We start from the raw sequence: 22,299 nt of genomic DNA, 5'->3' as shown, positions 1-22,299 counted from the left end.
ACCAACACCAGTTCAGGAGACACCAACATCAACAACACCAGTTCAGGAGACACCAACATCAACAACACCAGTTCAGGAGACACCAACAACACCAACACCAGTTCAGGAGACACCAACAACACCAACACCAGTTCAGGAGACACCAACAACAACAACACCAATTCAGGAAATACCAACACCAACAACACCAGATCAGGAAACACCAGTTCAGGAGACACCAAGAACAATACCACCAATTCAGGAAATGCCAGCACCAACAACACTAGGTCAGGAAACACCTGCTCCAGTAACACCAGTTCAGGAGACACCAACACCAACAACACCAGTTCAGGAGACACCAAAAACAACAACACTAATTCAGGAAACACCAGCACCAACAACACCAGTTCAGGAGACACCAAAAACAACAACACTAATTCAGGAAACACCAACACCAACAACAACAGTTATGGAAGAACAAATGCCAATAATTGATGAAACACCAACAACAACACCAGTTAAGGAGAAACCAACATCTAGGCTAGGTCAAGTAACACCAGCAACACCAACACCAGTCGAAAAAACATCAGCAGTAACCCAAGATAGAAAGCAAACAACATATGATGAGACACTGGTATCAACACCAGTTCAGGAGACACAAGCAACAACACCAGTTAAGGAAAAGCCAGCCCCAGTTCAGGAAACAACTGTAACAACACCAGTTCAGAAGACACCAATATTAGAGCCAGTTCAGCCCACATCACCAGTTAGAGAGACACCTATACAAACACCAACTGAGGAATTGCGAATAATTACACCAGTTATGGAGAAAGTAATTCATAGATCAGTTGAGGAAACACCAACAACACCAGTTCAGGAGACACCAGTTCAAGAAGAAATAGCACCAATGTCAGTTAGGAAAAAACAAACACCAGTTAAGGAGACACCTGAAACAACACCAATTACAGGAAAATCATCTCCTGAAACAGAGAAAGATAGAAAAAGAAGAAAAAGAAAGTCTGGGTCTAAGACAGAGAAATTCATCCCTGAATATACAGATGAAGTCACTGAGTATGAGCTTTACGAGTCTCCTAAACTTGATGAGTCAGATGTAGAAGTTACACAGATTAAAGAGATTAAACCACATGTAGATAAAACACACACGATTTCTCTTCACAAGCCAAAGCTGATATCTAGAGAAACGGAGACACTTCCATTAGTTGACAAGAAACCCAAAACTAGTCAGGTGGAGGAAAAACCACAAGTAGATAAAACATACACACTTCCTCTTTACAAGTCAAAGGCAACACCTAGAGAAGCAGATGCACTTACACTAGTTGAAGAGAAACCCAAAACTAGTAAGGTGGAGGAAAAGCCAACGCTTGAAACAGGGGAAAACCAGAAGACACTCAGACCTAAACCTAAATCAAAACCCAGAACAGAAACACTTATTGTAGAACACACAGAGGAGAAAGAAGAGGAGGAGGAGGAGGAGGAGGAGGATCAAATATCTCACACAGAACCCTTAGATGGCACAGGAAAAGAAACACAAGGGATAGAGACATTTACACCTTTAACGACTCCTATTTGTGATGAACCCAAACATGAAACCCAAGATAAATATACTTCAGACAAATATGACAAAGATAAGCAAACTGTAAAACCAAAAGACTCAGAACCATCATCAAAACTGATAAAAGACAGACAACAACAACCACCTCTTTCAACTAAGGAACAAATGACTCCTAGTGGAGATAAACAAACACAGCTTGAGAAACCAAAACCAAAAACCAGTGAAGACCAAAAGACTCATAAAATCAAAACACATGCACTTTTCACAGAACATACAGAAGAGCTTACTGTTGAGGATTTCCAGACTTCTTTTGTTGAAGAAACAGTTAAAGTTACTAAAGTTGGAGAAACTAAAGAAACATTTGAAACAGCCATTACCCATACTGTAGATACACTCACATTTGAAGTACAAAAAACACAGGATAAACTTTTACATAGCAAGGAGAAGCCAACACCAGTTTTAACAGACTCACAAACAACACCAAAATTAATCAGGTTCAGGCGACCAGCATCTCACTCAGTGGGGAAAAAGCCCTCTCCATTTGAAGGCAAGATGACACCCAAAGAACCAAAACATGCACAAAAAACAGAAGATGAAATTACACTTAAACCTACCACAAGGAAGGATGCTACTGAACATACAATTGAGTTTAGTGAGGTTGAACAAATAGACAATGTAGTTATGCAAGGAGAAAACATTCAACCACAGATATCTGAAACACAAATGTCACTCACACATGAATCAGTGACAGCTCCTGAAGAGACTGCCACACTATCTCCACTTATAGGTAAATCAAAGACAAGTGAAATTCAGGAGAAACCAACACAAAAGATAGAGGAAGACAGACTGATGCTCAAACCCAGGCATAAAACAAAGACACCTGCCACAGAACATGGAGCTGAGGAGAAGGATTCTCATACTTTTCATGTTAAAATATCTGAACATGCAGTTACAGATAAAAAAGATGCAATAGATATTCCTGATGAACCAGGATTCAAAACTTCAAAATCAGAGGATGAATTAAGACCAGAACTTGTTAAGGAGAAACCAACATTGCATCCCAAACACTCATTGATTGAAATAAAAGAAGATAAAAAGACATTAAAATCTAAGAAATCAATCCCTGAATATCCTGAGGAAATTCTTCAGCATGAGGTTTATGAGTCTCCTAAGGTTGAGGAAACAGATGCCACAGTTACTATTACAGAAGATACTAAACAACAGCTAGGTAAAACACGCACACATCCTCTTTACACATCAGATATTACACCTAGAGAAACACCAACATGCCCATCACTTAAAGAGATACCCAAAGGTGGCCAGATAGAAGAGAAGCCAGTTTCAAAAACAGAGAAAGACAAAAAGTCACTGAAACCCAAATCTAAATTTGCCACAGAGGAAGAGGATTCTCAGGTATTAAAATCAAAGAAATTTGCCCCTAAATATGCTGGAAAAGTTTTTGAGCATGAGTTTTATGAGTCTCCTAAAACTAAGGAAACAGGTGTTACAATTACACTAGTAAAAGAAACTAAACATCAAGTAGAAGAAACATGCACACATTCTCTTCACACACCAGAGGCAACTCCTGAGGAAGCATCAATTCTTTTATCACTTGAGGAGAAACCTAAAGTTAGTCAGATAGTGGAGAAACCATTACCAAAAATAGAGACAGACAAAAAGACACTCAAACCTAAACCTGCCACAAAGCACACAGAGGAGAAGGAGGATTCTCAGACTCCTCATGATGAAGAAGGAGATGTTACTTGTATCCAGGAATTTGTGATGCATGATAAACCCAAACATGAAACACAGAAACTTGAAGAAAAAATGATACCTGATAAAGACAAAACTACAGCTCAAAAAGACTCAACACCAGTACCTAAATTAACTGAAGATGAAAAAGTAACATCTCTTTTTGCCAAGGAAACACAGACACCAGTTGAATATAAACCAAAATCTTCAAAAGAATTCGGAATCAACACAAAAAACAGAGGAAGAAACTAAGACATCTAAACCTAGATTTATAACCATCAAACATTTCACTTTTGATAGAGAGAGGATCATTGAATGTGAGGCATATGAAATCCCAAAGGTAGAACATGCAAAGATAACAGTCACACAGATGGAAGCTAAAAAACAGGCAACACACACACTAAGAGAAACACTGACAGTAATGCCCTCACAACCAGAGACAAGACCAAAGGCAGATGAAGACAAAGACTTTCCTATACCCAAACCTGAAACCAAACCAAGACCACAGAAACCAGTTACCAAACATATTGATATCAGTAGATTTGAAGAGACAGATACTGCATCAGACAAAGATAGAGAGCTATCCCCTCTTTCAGTTCAGGAAGACATAGTAACACCACACACCACAGAGCCACAACATACACCACACATACAAGAATACAAAAAGATTTCCAAAGTGAAACCCAAAACTAAACCTAAAACAGAAGACACTGAAGCAACACTAACTCATAAAGATGAGTCACAAGTAACACAAACACAACCTGAAGAGACACTGAAACCAATGCGTAAACCAACTAAAGACAAACCAAAAACAGAGGATGCTAAACCAACACTATCACGTCAAGATAAGTCACAGATAACACATACATCACCTGAAGATACACTGAAATCAGCACCTAAACCAGCTAAAGACAAACCTCAACCAACACCTGATTCACTTCCAGAAACACTTTCACCATCACCAAAAACATTCAGGTCAGAAACATACACACATGAAGACACAGATAAATGTAAGCCTCAGTCTGAAGAGAAACAGGTACATATCCCAATAGAGACAGAGCTAGAGTCAGACACACCCACACCAGCTCCAAAAACATTTGGATCAGAAGTACATACACATGAAGACACAGAAACACTTATACCACAACCCAAAGACAAACAGGTACAAAGTCCAGTAGAATCAGAGCCAGAGCAAATATTTAAGATAGGGGATGACATAGAGACAAGTACACATAAAGACAAACCAAGAATAGAGAAAGCTGTCATTGAACACACAAAAGTCACAAAAGAAGTTTTTGTGGTTCCTGAGGATGAGCAAACACGTATTAAATATTTGCGGGGTAGATTTGAAGGACCAGAAACACAGTTAACATTAGCTATTAAAAAACTAAAACCAACATTTATCAAGAGACCCACATTAACACAACATGTAGAACAACCACAACCAGCACCAGTACTGACCAAATACAAACTAAAACCTACACCAAAGCAAAAACAATTTAAACAAACACAGATTGACAGAGAAACAGTTCCCAAAGAGCCCACATCAGTAGAGACAGAACACAAAAAGATAGTTAGACGTGTCCCTAAGATAAAGAAAACTATCGCAGAACACATGCAAGATACCACAGAGGAGTTGCCTTCTGAAACTCCTCCAATTGAACACACTGACTCTACACTTACACATATTGAAGAATTAATGCTAACACCAGCACTAGATGAGACACACCCAACACCAACATTAACAGAACACAAAACAAAACCAACACTAAAACCAATCAAAGATGAACAACAATCTACACCTCTTTCAGTTGAGAAAAAACCTACTGCATTTGAAGAAACACCCAAAGAAACACTGCCAACACCAAAGCCAAAGAAAGACAAAATGACACAGAAACCCACTCACAAAGCTAAGCCACAAACAGAGGAAATTCCCACTACACCCACAGAAGCTCCTATTGTTGAAGACATTAAGGAGGAAAGACATGAAACACACCCAATACTCACTGATGAAAAGCCTACACTTGAGACACAGGAAACACACACAACACCCATTGATGAAAAACCTGCAACACATCTCACACTCATTGATGAAGAACCCACACCTGAAACACTCAAAGCTCAACCAACACCCATTGATAAAAAACATACACCTGAACCACATACCACACCTGCTGATGAGGAATCTACACCTGATATACCTGAAACACATGAAACATTATCAAAGACAGACAAGCATAAAAGATTTAGGCCTAAAACCCAACCCAAAATGAAGGAATATGTCCAGGAACATCCAAAAACCACTGAGGAGGTTTATAAGACCCTCGAGGATGATCACACCGAGGTTACACTCACACAGATTACAAAGACTGAAGAACAGATATATGAAACACAACCAACACCTATACAAAAACATCCAAAGGTCACTGAGGAGTTTTATAGGACCCCTGAAGATGATCATACAGAGATTACACTCCCACAAATTAGAAAGACTGAGGAACAGGTACATGAAACACAACCAACACCTATCTGTGACAAACAAAAACCCACAATACCAGGCCAAGATGAGATTAAGCCAGTTAGAGATAAACAAATTACAACACCTCTTTCACCAACAGATAAAAAGCCAGCACTTGTTCCAAAGACAGGCAAAGACAAAAAGACAGACAAATCCATAACAAAAGATAAACCAATGGCAGAGAAATTGATCACAGATGTAGAACAGGAAACACAAGACAAGGCTTCTGAGCCATTAGTAGCTGAAAACACTAAAGATGTAGGTAAGGTTCATGAAATGCAAGTGACTCCTTCTCTTGAGGAAAAACCAATACCAACAGCTCTTATACAACAGTCAGAGCCAACACCTGAAGTAGGTAGAAAGAAACCTATATCTAAACCTGAAGGCAAACCTAAAAATAAGAAACGAATCCCAAAACACACAGAGATTCCTGTAACTGAAGTGACAAAAGTTGCGCAAGTTGAGGAAGATACACACAAAGTAACTGACACACAGCCAACAAAGACCCTTGATAAACCCAAACAAAAACCTACAGATCATCCAACACCATCACTAACACCAGTAGAAGAGTCAGAGCCAACACTCACTAAGGAGAAACAAAATGTGCCAGAATTAATCACAGATGAACAAAAAACAACAACACCACCATCTCCCGAAGAGTCACAACCAACAACACCAACCTCTTATAAACCAGCACCAACACCAGAATCAGTCACAGATGAACAAAAGCCAACACCAACTCCAGAGTCAGTCACAGATGAACAAAAGCCAACACCAACACCAGAGTCAGTCACAGATGAACAAAAGCCAACACCAACACCAGAGTCAGTCACAGATGAACAAAAGCCAACACCAACACCAGAGTCAGTCACAGATGAACAAAAGCCAACACCAACACCAGAGTCAGTCACAGATGAACAAAAGCCAACACCAACACCAGAGTCAGTCACAGATGAACAAAAGCCAACACCAACATCAGAGTCAGTCACAGATGAACAAAAGCCAACACCAACACCAGAGTCAGTCACAGATGAACAAAAGCCAACACCAACACCAGAGTCAGTCACAGATGAACAAAAGCCAACACCAAAGTTAGACACAGATGAACAAAAATCAACACCAGAGTCAGTCTCAGATGAACAAAAAACAACAACACCAACAGCAACCAAATCTAAAGCAAAACCAACAACACCAACCAAACATAAACCAGCACCAACACCAGAAGCAGTCATAGATGAACAAAAGTCAACACCAACAGCAGAGTCAGTCTCATATGAACGAAAACTATCAACACCAATTAAACATAGGCCAACATCAACACCAGAGTCACTAACAGATGAACAAAAGCCAACACCAAAAACACTCACAGATGAACCAACACCAACAGCAACACCAGAATTAGTCACAGATGAACAAAAACAAAAATCAACACCAGAGTCACTCACAGATGAACAAAAGCCAACACCAACACCAGAGTCACTCACAGATGAACAGAAACCAACACCAAAAGTAGTCACAGATGAGCAAATACCAACACCAACACCAGCTAGTGAGGAGCCACAACCAAAAACACCAACACCAGAAACAATGACAGGTGGGCAAAGACCAGTAACAACACCAGCTTCAGAACCACAAATAACAACACCAACAAAATACAAACAAACACCAGCTTCAGAACCACAAATAACAACACCAACATCAACACCAGCCAGTGAGGAGCAACAACAACTAACATCACCAACCAAATATAAAAAATCAACACCTTTTTCAGCCGATGAGAAACCAACTACACATGGAATCACACCAACACCAACATCAACTCCAGAAGACACACCAGTAGAAACAAAGGAGGACACTAAAACTGCCACACCTACTCACAAACCTAAAAGTAAACCCAAAACAAAGAAAACACTCACAAAACACACAAAAGATATACCAGAGGAAATAGCATCTAAGACTCCCAAGGCTGAGGATATAGATGAGCTGACAGATGTTACAGTTACACAGCCTGAAGAGATACATAAAGACATTCCTGAAACACAACCAACACCTCCCCCAGAAACTCTAAGAACAAAAGAACAACCAACATCAAAACTAGTCATAGATGAACAAAAGCCAGATGACAAAACACCTGTCAAAGAAACACTACCACCTGACACAAAGCAGCCAATCCCAACACCTAAGTTAGAAAAAGACAAAAAGACTCCCAAACAGAAACCGAAAACAAAGAAAACTATCCCCAAACACACAGATGAAATCAGTGAGGAGGAAGAGGAGGTTTGTACATCTCCTGAAACAGAACACGTAGAAGAAACTTTTACACAGCTTGAAACAAAACAAGTAATATCAACATCTAAGAAACCTACACATGATGAACAGCATGCACCAAAACTAATCCAAGAGAAACACAAACCCACACCCCTTCCATCTGAGGAGGAACCCACACCTACTCATGAAGAACAGCCAGTAGTTGAATACTATGAGCCCACAACCAAAATAGACAAAGACAAAAAGACAGTCAAGCCAAAATTCAAACCCAGAACAGAGAAAACTATTACACAGCACACAAAAGAGGTCAGTGAAAGGGATGATAAAGTTCTGAGGCTGACCAGATAGATATAGACTCACAGGAAGATATTACTGAAGAAATAGTTACACCTGACAAACCAGAATTTAAACTTGTAGAAACACCAACACCAAAACCAGATAGGGATGAAGAAACACAACTAACTGTATCAGATGATGATAAATCACTCTCTACACCTGAAGACTTAGAATTAGAATTAACACCAGAGATAGAGAGAAAGGACAAAACACCTAAACACAAGTCTAAACCCAAAGCAAAGAAAACTATTACATACGAAACACAACCAGAAACAAAAGAGGAGGTCCCTGAACTCTCACCCACCACACCTACACCAGTTAAAGACACTGAAGAGCAAACTCCTGAAACACAGCCAACACCAACTCATGAAACACCAAAACTAAAACATGTTCCTCAAGAAAAGATCACACCAACACCAGCACCAGAACACCCACACTCACCTCCAACACCATCCAAAGACAAACCAGAACCAACACCAAAACTGCATGGAAAACAACCAACACCTCTTGCAGTTGAGGAAAAACCAGTACTTTCAGATGATACAACTACAGAACCAGAACCAACACCACAGGTTAAGGAAGATAAACCAACACGCAAACCTAAACGTAAAACAAAGCCAAGTGTCATTGATCGTACAGAAGACACTAAGGAGATTCCAGATGTAGAACACACAGATGCTACACATACACAGAGTGGAAAAGTAGGAGAGGAAAGACCACTAACAGATGGAAAAGAAATACCTAAATCTAGTATAGTTGAGGAGAAACACACACCTTCTTCTGATGAGAAAATGCCAACACCCTTTGTAGAACCAGAACCAACACTTACACCAGACAAAGGTAAAACACTTAAACCTAAACGCAAACCCAAAACAGATCAAACGATTACACAACAAACAAAAGAGGTCACTGAACACGAGAGTTCTGAAACTCCTAAGGTTGACCAAATACACAAAACACCTATTGAGTTTGAAAAAGTTAATGAGGAGACTCATGAAGCACAACCAACACCAACCTCTCACAAATTCATAACACCTTCTCTGGATGAAAAACCTGCACCAACACAAGTTCCAGATGAAACACAGCCAACACCACCCAAACATAAGCAAAAGCCAACATTACCACTAACCCAAGATGACACACAAGAGACACTCCAACCAGTGAAAGTAACACCATTAGCTCCAAAGCTAGAACCAACACCCAAGCCACAGAAACACAAGAAGACACCCAAGCCAACACATGAACACATACCTGAGAAAACTGAATCCACAGAAGAAATCATTGAGAAACTTCATGAGACACCTAAAGATGAACAGAATGATGTAATAGTCACACTGATCACAGAGGAGGTTCTTGAAACACACACATGCGTAGAGGAACAAAAACCACATCATGTTTCAGAATTACAACCAATACCAGTTGAGGAAACACCAACTCCTACTGTCACAGAACCATCTACATCATCAAAAATAGACAAAGATAAAAAGACACCTACACATAAATACAAAATAAAACCCAAAACAAACAAGACAGATAGTAAACAGATAGAGGATGTAACTGAAATTCCACTGACATCTGAGGTTGATCAAGGAACAACACATACACAGGCTGAGGACACAAAAGAAATCATTCACTCACATCCCACAGATCAGTCAAAGCTAACACCTATAACACTTACAGATGAAGAAATACCAACACCTCTTTCAGATGATGACAGACCTACTCCAACTGATACAACACTCACATCTGCACCAGAACATTCTGAATCAACACCAGAAATACAAGACAAAAAGACACCTAAAACAAAACCAAAGACAAAACCCAAAAAGAAATCAGTCACAGAACACACTGAGGAGGTCACTAAGAAGATTGTTTCTGAAACTCCTAAAGTTGAAGAAACAAGAGTTACAGATACACAGCTTGGAGATGTTACAGAAGAAATACCTAAAACACAATCAACACCTGTTCCAGAAATTCCTGTAGAGAAACCAAAACCACACAAAGATGAGCAAAAACCCACACCACTTAGAGTCAAGGAGACACCCACACCTACTCCTGTTGAAGAAAAGCCAACACCTGTTCCTGAACAGCCAGAACCAACACCTAAAACAGAGGAAGACAAAAAGACACCAAAATTCAAACACAAACCAAAAACAAAGAAACCTGTTACCAAACACACTGAGGAAGTCACTGAGGAGGTTTCTGAAACCCTTAAGGTTGAAGAATCAGACAGAACAGTCACACAGATTGAAGAAATTACAGAAATGCCTGATACAACATTTATACCAACCCCTAAAAAAACAACACCAAAACCACTTAGAGATGAACAAAAACCCACACCTCTTACAGTCGAGGAGAAACCCACACCTGCTCCTGTTGAGCAAAAGCCAACACCTGTTCCTGAACAGACAGAACCAACACCCAAAACAGAGGAAGACAAAAAGACACCTAAACTCAAACCCAAACCCAAAACAAAGAAACCTGTCACAGAACACTCTAAGGAGGTCACTGAGGAAACACCCAAGGTTGAAGAAATTGACAGCACAATTACAGAGACTGTAGAAATTACAGAGGTACATGAAACACATTTAGCACCTAAGAAACTAAAACAAATAGAAAAACATAAGCCACATGAAGATGAAGAGACACCCACAGATTTCACAGTTGACACACTTATACCTCTTGAAGAAAAGCAGAAACTTCAACCTGTCACAGTTGAGGAGAAACCCACACATATTCCTCTTCAGAAAACACACACACTTACTCCTGAACAGCCAGAACCAACACCCAAACCAGAGGAAGACAAAAAGACACCAAAAATCAAACACAAACCCGAAACAAAGAAAACTATCACGGAACACACAGAAGAAGAAGTTTCTGAAACCCCTAAGATTGAAAAAACAGACATTAAGTTCACACACACTGAAGAAGTTACAGAAACACATAAAACACTTGTCCCAGAGAAACCAAAACCAGATAAAAAACTAACACAAAAACCACACAAAGATAAACAAAAACCCACACCTCTTACAGTTGAGGAGAAACCCACACCTACTCCTGTTGAGGAAAAGCCAACACCTGTTCCTGAACAGCCAGAACCAACACCCAAAGTAGAGGAAGACAAAAAGACACCTAAACTCAAAAGCAAACCCAAACCCAAAACAAAGAAAACTGTCACAGAACACACTGAGGAGGTTACTGAGGAAGAAGTTTCTGAAACCCCTAAGGTTGAAGAAACAGAGGAAACAATTACACAGGTTGAAGAAATTGTAGAAGAAATACACGAGACACAGGCAACACCTACACCTGTAAAACCAAAACCAGATGAAAAACCAACACCAAAACCAATCAAACATGAACAAAAACCCACACCTCTTACAGTTAAGGAGAAACCCACACCCACTCCTATTGAAGAAAAGCCAATACCTGTTCCTGAACAGCCAGAACCAACACCCAAAACAGAGGTAGACAAAAAGACACCAAAGCTCAAACAAAAAACAAAGAAACCTGTCACAGAACACACTGTTAAAGAAGTTTCTGAGACCACTATGGTTGAAGAAAGAGATGATACAGTAACACAGACTGATGAAATTGAAGAAAAACATGAGACACAGGAAACACCTACACCTAAAAACAAAAACAAAAGACAAACAAAAACAAAAACCAGTCAAAGATGAACAAAAACCCACACCTCTTACAGTCAAGGAGACACCCACACCTACTCCTGTTGAGGAAAAGCCAACACCTGTTCCTGAACAGCCAGAACCAACACCCAAAACTGAGGAAGACAAAAAGACACCCAAACGCAAACTCAAACCCAAAACAAAGAAAACTGTCACAGAACAAACAGAAGAAACCACAGATGAGGAAGTTTCTGAAACCCCTAAGGTTGAAGAAACAGAGGAAACAATTACACAGGTGGAAGAAATTGTAGAAGAAGTACACGAGACACAGGCAACACCTACACCTGAGAAACCAAAACCAGAAGAAAAATCAAAACTAAAACATGCCAAACATGAGCAAAAACCCACACCTTTTATAGTCGAGGAGAAACCCACACCTACTCCTGTTGAAGAAAAGCCAACCCCTGTTCCTGAAAAGCCAGAACCAACACCCAAAACTGAGGAAGACAAAAAGACACCAAAACTTAAACACAAACCCAAAACAAAGAAACTATCACACAACACACAGAGGAGGTTACTGAGGAGGAGGTTTCTAAAACACCCAAGGTTGAAGAAACAGTTACAGTCACACAGACAGAAGAAATAACTGACAAAATACATGAAACACCTATTCCAGAGAAACCAGAGCCAGATGAAAAACCAACACCTACTCCAACAATACCAAAGCCAGAAGAGAAACTGAAACCACTTAGAGATGAACAAAAACTCACACCTCTTACAGTTGAGGAGAAACCCACACCAACTCCTGTTGAAGATAAGCCAACACCTGTTCCTGAACAGCCAGAACCAACACCCAAAACAGAGGAAGACAAAAAGACACCAAAACTTAAACGCAAACCCAAAACAAAGAAAACTGTCACAGAACACACTGAGGAGGTCACAGAGGAGGTGGTTTCTGAAACCCCTAAGGTTGAAGAAACGGACAGTACAGTCACACAAACTGAAGAAATTACAGAAATTCATAAAACACTTGTTCCAGAGAAACCACAACCAGAAGAAAAACCAACACCAAAACCAGTCAAAGATGAACAAAAACCCACACCTCTTACAGTTGAGGAGAAACCCACACCTACTCCTGTTGAGGAAAAGCCAACACCTGTTCCTGAACAGCCAGAACCAACACCCAAAACAGAGGAAGACAAAAAGACACCAAAACTTAAACACAAACCCAAAACAAAGAAAACTGTCACAGAACACACTAAGGAGGTTACTGAGGGAGAAGTTTCTGAAACCCCTAAGGTTGAAGAAACAGAGGAAAAAATTACACAGGTTGAAGAAATTGTAGAACAAATACATGAGACACAGGCAACACCTACACCTGTAAAAACAAAACCAGATGAAAAACCAACACCAAAAGCAGTCAAAGATGAACAAAAACCCACACCTCTTACAGTCGAGGAGAAACCCACACCTACTCCATTTCAAGAAAAGCCAACACCTGTTCCTGAACAGCCAGAACCAACACCCAAAACAGAGGAAGACAAAAAGACACCAAAACTTAAACGCAAACCCAAAACAAAGAAAACTGTCACAGAACACACTGAGGAGGAGGTTTCTGAAATCCCTAAGGTTGAAGAAACAGTTACAGTCACACAAACAGAAGAAATTACAGAAGAAATACAAGAAACACCTGCTCCAGAGAAACCAAAACCAGATGAAAAATCAACACCAAAACCAATCAAAGATGAACCCACACCTACTCCTGTTGAAGAAAAGCCAACACCTGTTCCTGAACAACCAGAACCAACACCCAAAACAGAGGAAGACAAAAAGACACCTAAACTCAAACGCAAACCCAAAACAAAGAGAACTGTCACAGAACACACTGAGGAGGTCACAGAGGAGGTGGTTTCTGAAACCCCTAAGGTTGAAGAAACAGTTACAGTCACAGAGACACAAGAAATTACAGACAAAATACATGAAACACCTGTTCCAGAAAAAACAAAACCAGGTGAAAAACCAACACTTACTCCAACAAAACCAAAACCAGAAAAAACACCAAAACCCCTTAAAGATGAACAAAAACCCACACCTCTTACAGTTGAGGAGAAACCCACACCTACTCCTGTTGAGGAAAAGCCAACACCTGTTCCTGAACAACCAGAACCAACACCCAAAACAGAGGAAGACATAAAGACACCAAAACTTAAACGCAAACCTAAAACAAAGAAAACTGTCACAGAACACACTGAGGAGGTCACAGAGGAGGTGGTTTCTGAAACCCCTAAGGTTGAAGAAACGGACAGTACAGTCACACAAACTGAAGAAATTACAGAAATTCATAAAACACTTGTTCCAGAGAAACCAAAACTAGAAGAAAAACCAACACCAAAACCAATCAAAGATGAACAAAAACCCACACCTCTTACAATCGAGGAGAAACCCACACCTACTCCTGTTGAGGAAAAGCCAACACCTGTTCCTGAACAGCCAGAACCAACACCCAAAATAGAGGAAGATAAAAAGACACCAAAACCTAAACGCAAACCCAAAACAAAGAAAACTGTCACAGAACACACTGAGGAGGAGGTTTCTGAAACCCCTAAGGTTGAAGAAACAGTTACAGTCACACAAACAGAAGAAATTACAGAAGAAATACAAGAAACACATGTTCCAGAGAAACCAAAACCAGAAGAAAAACCAAAACCAAAACCAGTCAAAGATGAACCCACACCTACTCCTGTTGAGGAAAAGCTAACACCTGTTCCTGAACAGCCAGAACCAACACCCAAAACAGAGGAAGACAAAAAGACACCTAAACTCAAACCTAAACCCAAACCCAAACCCAAAACAAAGAAAACTGTCACAGAACACACAGAGAAGTCACTGAGGAGGAGGTTTCTGAAACACCCAAGATTGAAGAAACAGTTACAGTCACACAAACAGAAGAAATTACAGAAGAAATACAAGAAACACCTGTTCCAGAGAAACCAAAACCAGAAGAAAAACCAACACCAAAACCAGTCAAAGATGAACAAAAACCCACACCTCTTACAGTTGAGGAGAAACCCACACCCACTCCTGTTGAGGAAAAGCCAACACCTGTTCCTGAACAGCCAGAACCAACACCCAAAACAGAGGAAGACAAAAGACACCTAAACTCAAACCCAAACCCAAAACAAAGAAACCTGTCACAAAACACACAGAGGAGGTCACTAAGGAAAAAGTTTCAGAAAGACCCAAGGTTGAAGAACCAGTTACAGTCACACAAATAGAAGAAATTACAGACAAAATACATGACATACCTGTTCCAGAGAAACCAAAACCAAGTGAAAAACCAACACCTACTCCAATAAAACCAAAGCCAGAAGAAAAACCAAAACCACTTAAAGATGAACAAAAACCCACACCTCTTACAGTCGAGGAGAAACCCACACCTACTCCTGTTGAAGAAAAGCCAACACCTGTTCCTGAACAGCCAGAACCAACACCCAAAACAGAGGAAGACAAAAAGACAACAAAACTTAAACGCAAACCCAAAACAAAGAAAACAGTCACAGAACACACTGAGGAAGTCACTGAGGAGGAGGTTTCTGAAACCCCTAAGGTTGAAGAAACAGTTACAGTCACACAAATTGAAGAAATTACAGAAGAAATACAAGAAACACCTGTTCCAGAGAAACCAAAACCAGAAGAAAAAACAAAACCACTTAAAGATGAACAAAAACCCACACCTCTTACAGTCAAGGAGAAACCCACACCCACTCCTGTTGAGGAAAAGCCAACACCTGTTCCTGAACAGCCAGAACCAACACCCAAAACAGAGGAAGACAAAAAGACACCAAAACGCAAACCCAAACCAAAGAAACCTGTCACAGAACACACTGAGGAGGAAGCTATAGAAACTCCAAATATTGATGAAACAATTACACAGGTTACAGAAATTGAAGAAATAATTAAAACACAACCAACACCTATTCCTGAGAAACCACAACAACCTGTTCCAACACAACCTGAGCCAACACCTATAACAGAGGAAGACAAAAAGAAACCTAAACCAAAACCAAAACTCAAACCCAAAACAAAGAAAACTGTCACAGAACAAACAGAAGAAACCACAGAGGAGAAAGTTTCTGAAACCCCTAAGGTTGAAGAAACAGAGGAAACAATTACACTGGTGGAAGAAATTGTAGAAGAAATACATGAGACACAGGCAACACCTACACCTGTAAAACCAAAACCAGAAGAAAAACCAAAACCAGTCAAAGATGAACAAAAACCCACACCTCTTACAGTCGAGGAGAAACCCACACCTACTCCTGTTGAAGAAAAGGCAACACCTGTTCCTGAACAGCCAGAACCAACACCAAAAACTGAGGAAGACAAAAAGACACCAAAACTTAAACGCAAACCAAAAGCAAAGAAAACTGTCACAGAACACACTGAGGAAGTCACTGAGGAGGAGGTTTCTGAAACCCCTAAGGTTGAAGAAACAGTTACAGTCACACAAACTGAAGAAATTACAGAAGAAATACAAGAAACACCTGTTCCAGAGAAACCAAAACCAGAAGAAAAACCAACACCAAAACCAGTCAAAGATGAACCCACACCTACTCCTGTTGAGGAAAAGCCAACACCTGTTCCTGAACAGCCAGAACCAACACCCAAAACAGAGGAAGACAAAAAGACACCTAAACTCAAACCCAAACCCAAACCCAAACCCAAAACAAAGAAAACTGTCACAGAACACACAGAGGAAGTCACTGAGGAGGAGGTTTCTGAAACACCCAAGGTTGAAGAAACAGTTACAGTCACACAAACAGAAGAAATTACAGAAGAAATACAAGAAACACCTGTTCCAGAGAAACCAAAACCAGAAGAAAAACCAACACCAAAACCAGTCAAAGATGAACAAAAACCCACACATCTTACAGTTGAGGAGAAACCCACACCCACTCCTGTTGAGGAAAAGCCAACACCTGTTCCTGAACAGCCAGAACCAACACCCAAAACAGAGGAAGACAAAAAGACACCAAAACTTAAACGCAAACCTAAAACAAAGAAAACTGTCACAGAACACACAGAGGAGGTCACTAAGGAAGAAGTTTCAGAAATACCTAAGGTTGAAGAAACAGTTACAGTCACACAAATAGAAGAAATTACAGACAAAATACATGACATACCTGTTCCAGAGAAACCAAAACCAAGTGAAAAACCAACACCTACTCCAATAAAACCAAAGCCAGAAGAAAAACCAAAACCACTTAAAGATGAACAAAAACCCACACCTCTTACAGTTGAGGAGAAACCCACACCTACTCCTGTTGAAGAAAAGCCAACACCTGTTCCTGAACAGCCAGAACCAACACCCAAAACAGAGGAAGACAAAAAGATACCAAAACTTAAACGCAAACCAAAAACAAAGAAAACTGTCACAGAACACACTGAGGAGGTTATTGAGGAAGAAATTTCTGAAACCCCTAAGGTTGAAGAAATAGTTACAGTCACACAGACAGAAGAAATTACAGAATTACAAGAAACATCTGTTCCAGAGAAACCAAAACCAAAGGAAAAGCTAAAACCAATCAAAGATGAACAAAAACCTACAATTACTCTTGATGAAAGACCGGAACCAACACCAAAAACAGATGAAATAAAAAAGAAAGCAAAACCTAAAACAAAGAAAATAGTTATAGAATCCAAAGAAGATGTAACAGAAGTTTCTGAAATCCCAGAGATTATTAAGAGAGATGAATCAGTTACACAGATTGAAGAAATAAAAGAGGAAACACATGATACAAAACCAACACCTACTCCTAAGAAACCAGAACCAGAAGAAAAACCAACACCAAAACCAGTCAAAGATGAACAAAAACCCACACCTCTTACAGTCAAGGAGAAACCCACACCCACTCCTGTTGAGGAAAAGCCAACACCTGTTCCTGAACAGCCAGAACCAACACCCAAAACAGAGGAAGACAAAAAGACACCAAAACGCAAACCCAAACCAAAGAAACCTGTCACAGAACACACTGAGGAGGAAGCTATAGAAACTCCAAAGATTGATGAAACAATTACACAGGTTACAGAAATTGAAGAAATAATTAAAACACAACCAACACCTATTCCTGAGAAACCACAACAACCTGTTCCAACACAACCTGAGCCAACACCTATAACAGAGGAAGACAAAAAGAAACCTAAACCAAAACCAAAACTCAAACCCAAAACAAAGAAAACTGTCACAGAACAAACAGAAGAAACCACAGAAGAGAAAGTTTCTGAAACCCCTAAGGTTGAAGAAACAGAGGAAACAATTACACTGGTGGAAGAAATTGTAGAAGAAATACATGAGACACAGGCAACACCTACACCTGAGAAACCAAAACCAGAAGAAAAACTAAAACCAAAACCAAAACCAGTCAAAGATGAACAAAAACCCACACCTCTTACAGTCGAGGAGAAACCCACACCCACTCCTGTTGAAGAAAAGCCAACACCTGTTCCTGAACAGCCAGAACCAACACCAAAAACTGAGGAAGACAAAAAGACACCAAAACTTAAACGCAAAACAAAAGCAAAGAAAACTGTCACAGAACACACTAAGGAAGTCACTGAGGAGGAGGTTTCTGAAACACCCAAGGTTGAAGAAACAGTTACAGTCACACAAACAGAAGAAATTACAGAAGAAATACAAGAAACACCTGTTCCAGAGAAACCAAAACCAGAAGAAAAACCAACACCAAAACCAGTCAAAGATGAACAAAAACCCACACCTCTTACAGTTGAGGAGAAACCCACACCCACTCCTGTTGAGGAAAAGCCAACACCTGTTCCTGAACAGCCAGAACCAACAACCAAAACAGAGGAAGACAAAAAGACACCTAAACTTAAACGCAAACCCAAAACAAAGAAGACTGTCACAGAACACACTGAGGAGGTCACAGAGGAGGTGGTTTCAGAAACACCTGAAGTTGACCAAACAGATATTACAGTTACACAGGTAGAAGAAAAGACAATTAAACATAAACCTAAACCAGAGAAAACTCAATCGGTACACATTGAGGAGGTCACTGAAGAGGAAATTCAGGAAACTCCTAAGACTGACAAAACTGTTATCACAGATACACAGACCGAAGAAATTGAAGAAGAAATACTTGAAACAGAAACACCTACCCCAGAGAAACCAAAACCAACACCTACTCCTGAACAAAAACCCACACCTGCTCCTACTGCTCCTGAAGAACCAGAGAAAATAACAAAACCAAAAGATGAAAAACCAAAACCAAAGCGTAAGCCTGAAATTAAGGAAAAGATAGTAGTGACAGAAGAAACAGTTGAAGAGGAAGTGCAGGAGACTCCTAAGATTGAACAAACAGAGGTCACTGTTACTGAGACTGTTGAAGAAGTCATAGAAGAAGTAAAACCTGAAGAAAAGCCAAAGCCAAAGAAACCTAAAACAAAGAAGGTAACAGAAGAGGTCATTACTGAGGAGACACAGATCACACAGCCACTTGAAGAACAGGATATCTCTGAGACAACTATTATTGAAGAGGTTAAGGAGGAACCAAAGAAGAAGGTGAAGGTGAAGAAGACCACTACTAAAACCAAACCAATCCCTCTTGATGAACCAACAGAAGAAATACAACCCATTCAAGAACAGGATATCTCTGAGACAACCATAATTGAAGAGGTTAAGGAGGAGCCAAAGAAGAAGGTGAAGGTAAAGAAGACCACTACTAAAACCAAACCAATTACTCTGGAGGAACCAACAGAGGAAATACAACCCATTCAAGAACAGGATATATCTGAGACAACCATAATTGAAGAGGTTAAGGAGGAGCCAAAGAAGAAGGTGAAGGTAAAGAAGACCACTACTAAAACCAAACCAATTACTCTTGATGAACCAACAGAAGAAATACAACCCATTCAAGAACAGGATATCTCTGAGACAACCATAATTGAAGAGGTTAAGGAGGAACCAAAGAAGAAGGTGAAGGTGAAGAAGACCACTACTAAAACCAAACCAATTACTCTAGAGGAACCAACAGAGGAAATACAACCCATTCAAGAACAGGATATATCTGAGACAACTATTATTGAAGAGGTTAAGGAGGAACCAAAACAGAAAGTAACTGTAAAGAAGACCACTACAAAAACAAAAACAGTCCCTCTTGATGAACCAACAGAGGAAATACAACCCATTCAAGAACAGGATATCTCTGAGACAACCATAATTGAAGAGGTTAAGGAAGAGCCAAAGAAGAAGGTAACTGTAAAGAAAACCACTACTAAAACCAAACCAATTACTCTTGAGGAACCAACAGAGGAAATACAACCCATTCAAGAACAGGATATATCTGAGACAACCATAATTGAAGAGGTTAAGGAAGAGCCAAAGAAAAAGGTAACTGTAAAGAAAACCACTACTAAAACCAAACCAATTACTCTAGAGGAACCAACAGAGGAAATACAACCCATTCAAGAACAGGATATATCTGAGACAACAATAATTGAAGAGGTTAAGGAGGAGCCAAAGATGAAGGTGAAGGTGAAGAAGACCACTACTAAAACCAAACCAATTACTCTAGAGGAACCAACAGAGGAAATACAAGCCATTCAAGAACAGGATATATCTGAGACAACCATAATTGAAGAGGTTAAGGAAGAGCCAAAGAAAAAGGTAACTGTAAAGAAAACCACTACTAAAACCAAACCAATTACTCTAGAGGAACCAACAGAGGAAATACAACCCATTCAAGAACAGGATATATCTGAGACAACCATAATTGAAGAGTTTAAGGAGGAGCCAAAGAAGAAGGTGAAGGTGAAGAAGACCACTACTAAAACCAAACCAATCTCTCTTGATGAACCAACAGAAGAAATAGAGACATTTGAAGAACAGGATGTCTCTGAGACAACCATAATTGAAGAGGTTAAGGAGGAACCAAAGAAGAAGGTAAAGGTGAAGAAGACCACTACTAAAACCAAACCAATCCCTCTAGAGGAATCAACAGAAGAAGCATCTGTGCTAGAACAACCTGTCTTGTCTCCAAAGAAGATTGAACCTTCTGTGGAGCATGATGAGCTGAAGAGGATCACAACAAAAACAACACAGATTTTCCAGAAAGAAATAATCTCAGAGCAAAAGCCAGAAGATATTCAAGAAGTGACTGAAGTAAAGCAGCTTATTGAAGGAGAACTGGCTGAGGTTTCTGAAATATCAGAAATTATGGAGAAGGCAAAGTTAGTTCCTCAGCCAACACTTGTAAAAGAAATAGTACTACCTGAAGAAAAGCCAGAGGATCTTGAAGAAGTGATCTCAAAGATGCAGACAGAAATGGCAGAGTTTATACAGGAACCAAAACATTTGCAGGAGAGTAAAGTCACTAAACCTCTCGTGGTACAGAAGGAGAAAGTGATTTCAGAACAGCCTGAAGTCACAGAGGAAGTTACCACTAAGTTCATAACAGAGAAAGCTGATGTGTCAGAAGAGCCAGAGGTAATGAAAACCTCAGTAGCTCACAAACCAACTGTGATTGAAAAGCAGGAGGTAAAGCGAAAGTCAATCACAAAACGTACAGAGAAGGTTCAGCCTACAGAGAAGGAGGAGATAACTGAAATCACTGAGACTGTGATAGAAGAGACCCCTGAAAAGAAAGTGGTTAAAACTGTTAAGCAAAAAACAAAACCAACAGAGCAGAAGGAGCAGGAAATCATTGAAAAGACTGAGATTGATGAGGAGCAGACAGAACAGACACAACAGACCACCGTACAAAAACAAAAACCAGAACAGCCGGAGACACAACAGGAGGAACAACAGACCACCACACCACTTCCTCGTAAGTGCCACGCGTGGCAGGCATTACACAGAGTGTCCAGCTATAAACATTTTGACAAACATTGCATGTGGCTGGCACATCTGCACACTGCTTTTTTGTGTTTCACTTTGTCATTGATAACAAGCAGATTATATGTTTCAGACTTTATACTCTCAATACTTATTTGTCTTCATATGAATACATTTTATTTGCTGCCAGACAGTGCATTTTTTTCACATTGATAAAAAAGCTTTTTTACTTTTCCATGTATAGTATTGCGCATGAGGCTTCTTAAGTAGTAATTGTCTACCTTATCAAATAGTATATGTTTCACAGATTATTACTCTGCTATGAATTTTGTTATAATCTCTTTGTACAGTGTAAACTTTATTTGCACTTAATTTCATAGTTTGACACTGCATGTCTAAT

At 39.8% G+C, this 22,299-nt stretch overlaps 1 protein-coding gene and 1 long non-coding RNA gene across 2 annotated transcripts in view; one reads left to right on the top strand and one right to left on the bottom strand.

Annotated features, from left to right (window-relative positions):
- The window catches only part of LOC123506322 (titin-like), a 170,244-nt gene that overhangs the window by 93,201 nt on the left and 54,744 nt on the right, over positions 1 to 22,299 (top strand). Inside the window, 1 exon segment of the mRNA XM_045258289.1 lies at positions 15,469 to 21,891. Coding sequence (XP_045114224.1) covers positions 15,469 to 21,891 — 6,423 coding nt within the window.
- Positions 14,126 to 15,276, bottom strand: LOC123506327. The gene is made up of 3 exons (XR_006675405.1): positions 15,217 to 15,276; positions 14,784 to 14,876; positions 14,126 to 14,168 (listed from the first exon to the last, which is right to left on the bottom strand). It is a non-coding gene; the product is annotated as an uncharacterized LOC123506327 (long non-coding RNA).

Source organism: Portunus trituberculatus, chromosome 19, assembly GCF_017591435.1.
Source record: "Portunus trituberculatus isolate SZX2019 chromosome 19, ASM1759143v1, whole genome shotgun sequence".
Classification (NCBI taxonomy): Eukaryota; Metazoa; Arthropoda; class Malacostraca; order Decapoda; family Portunidae; genus Portunus; species Portunus trituberculatus.
Note: the sequence above shows the minus strand (reverse complement) of the source record. Positions and strands in the feature narration are given on the sequence as shown.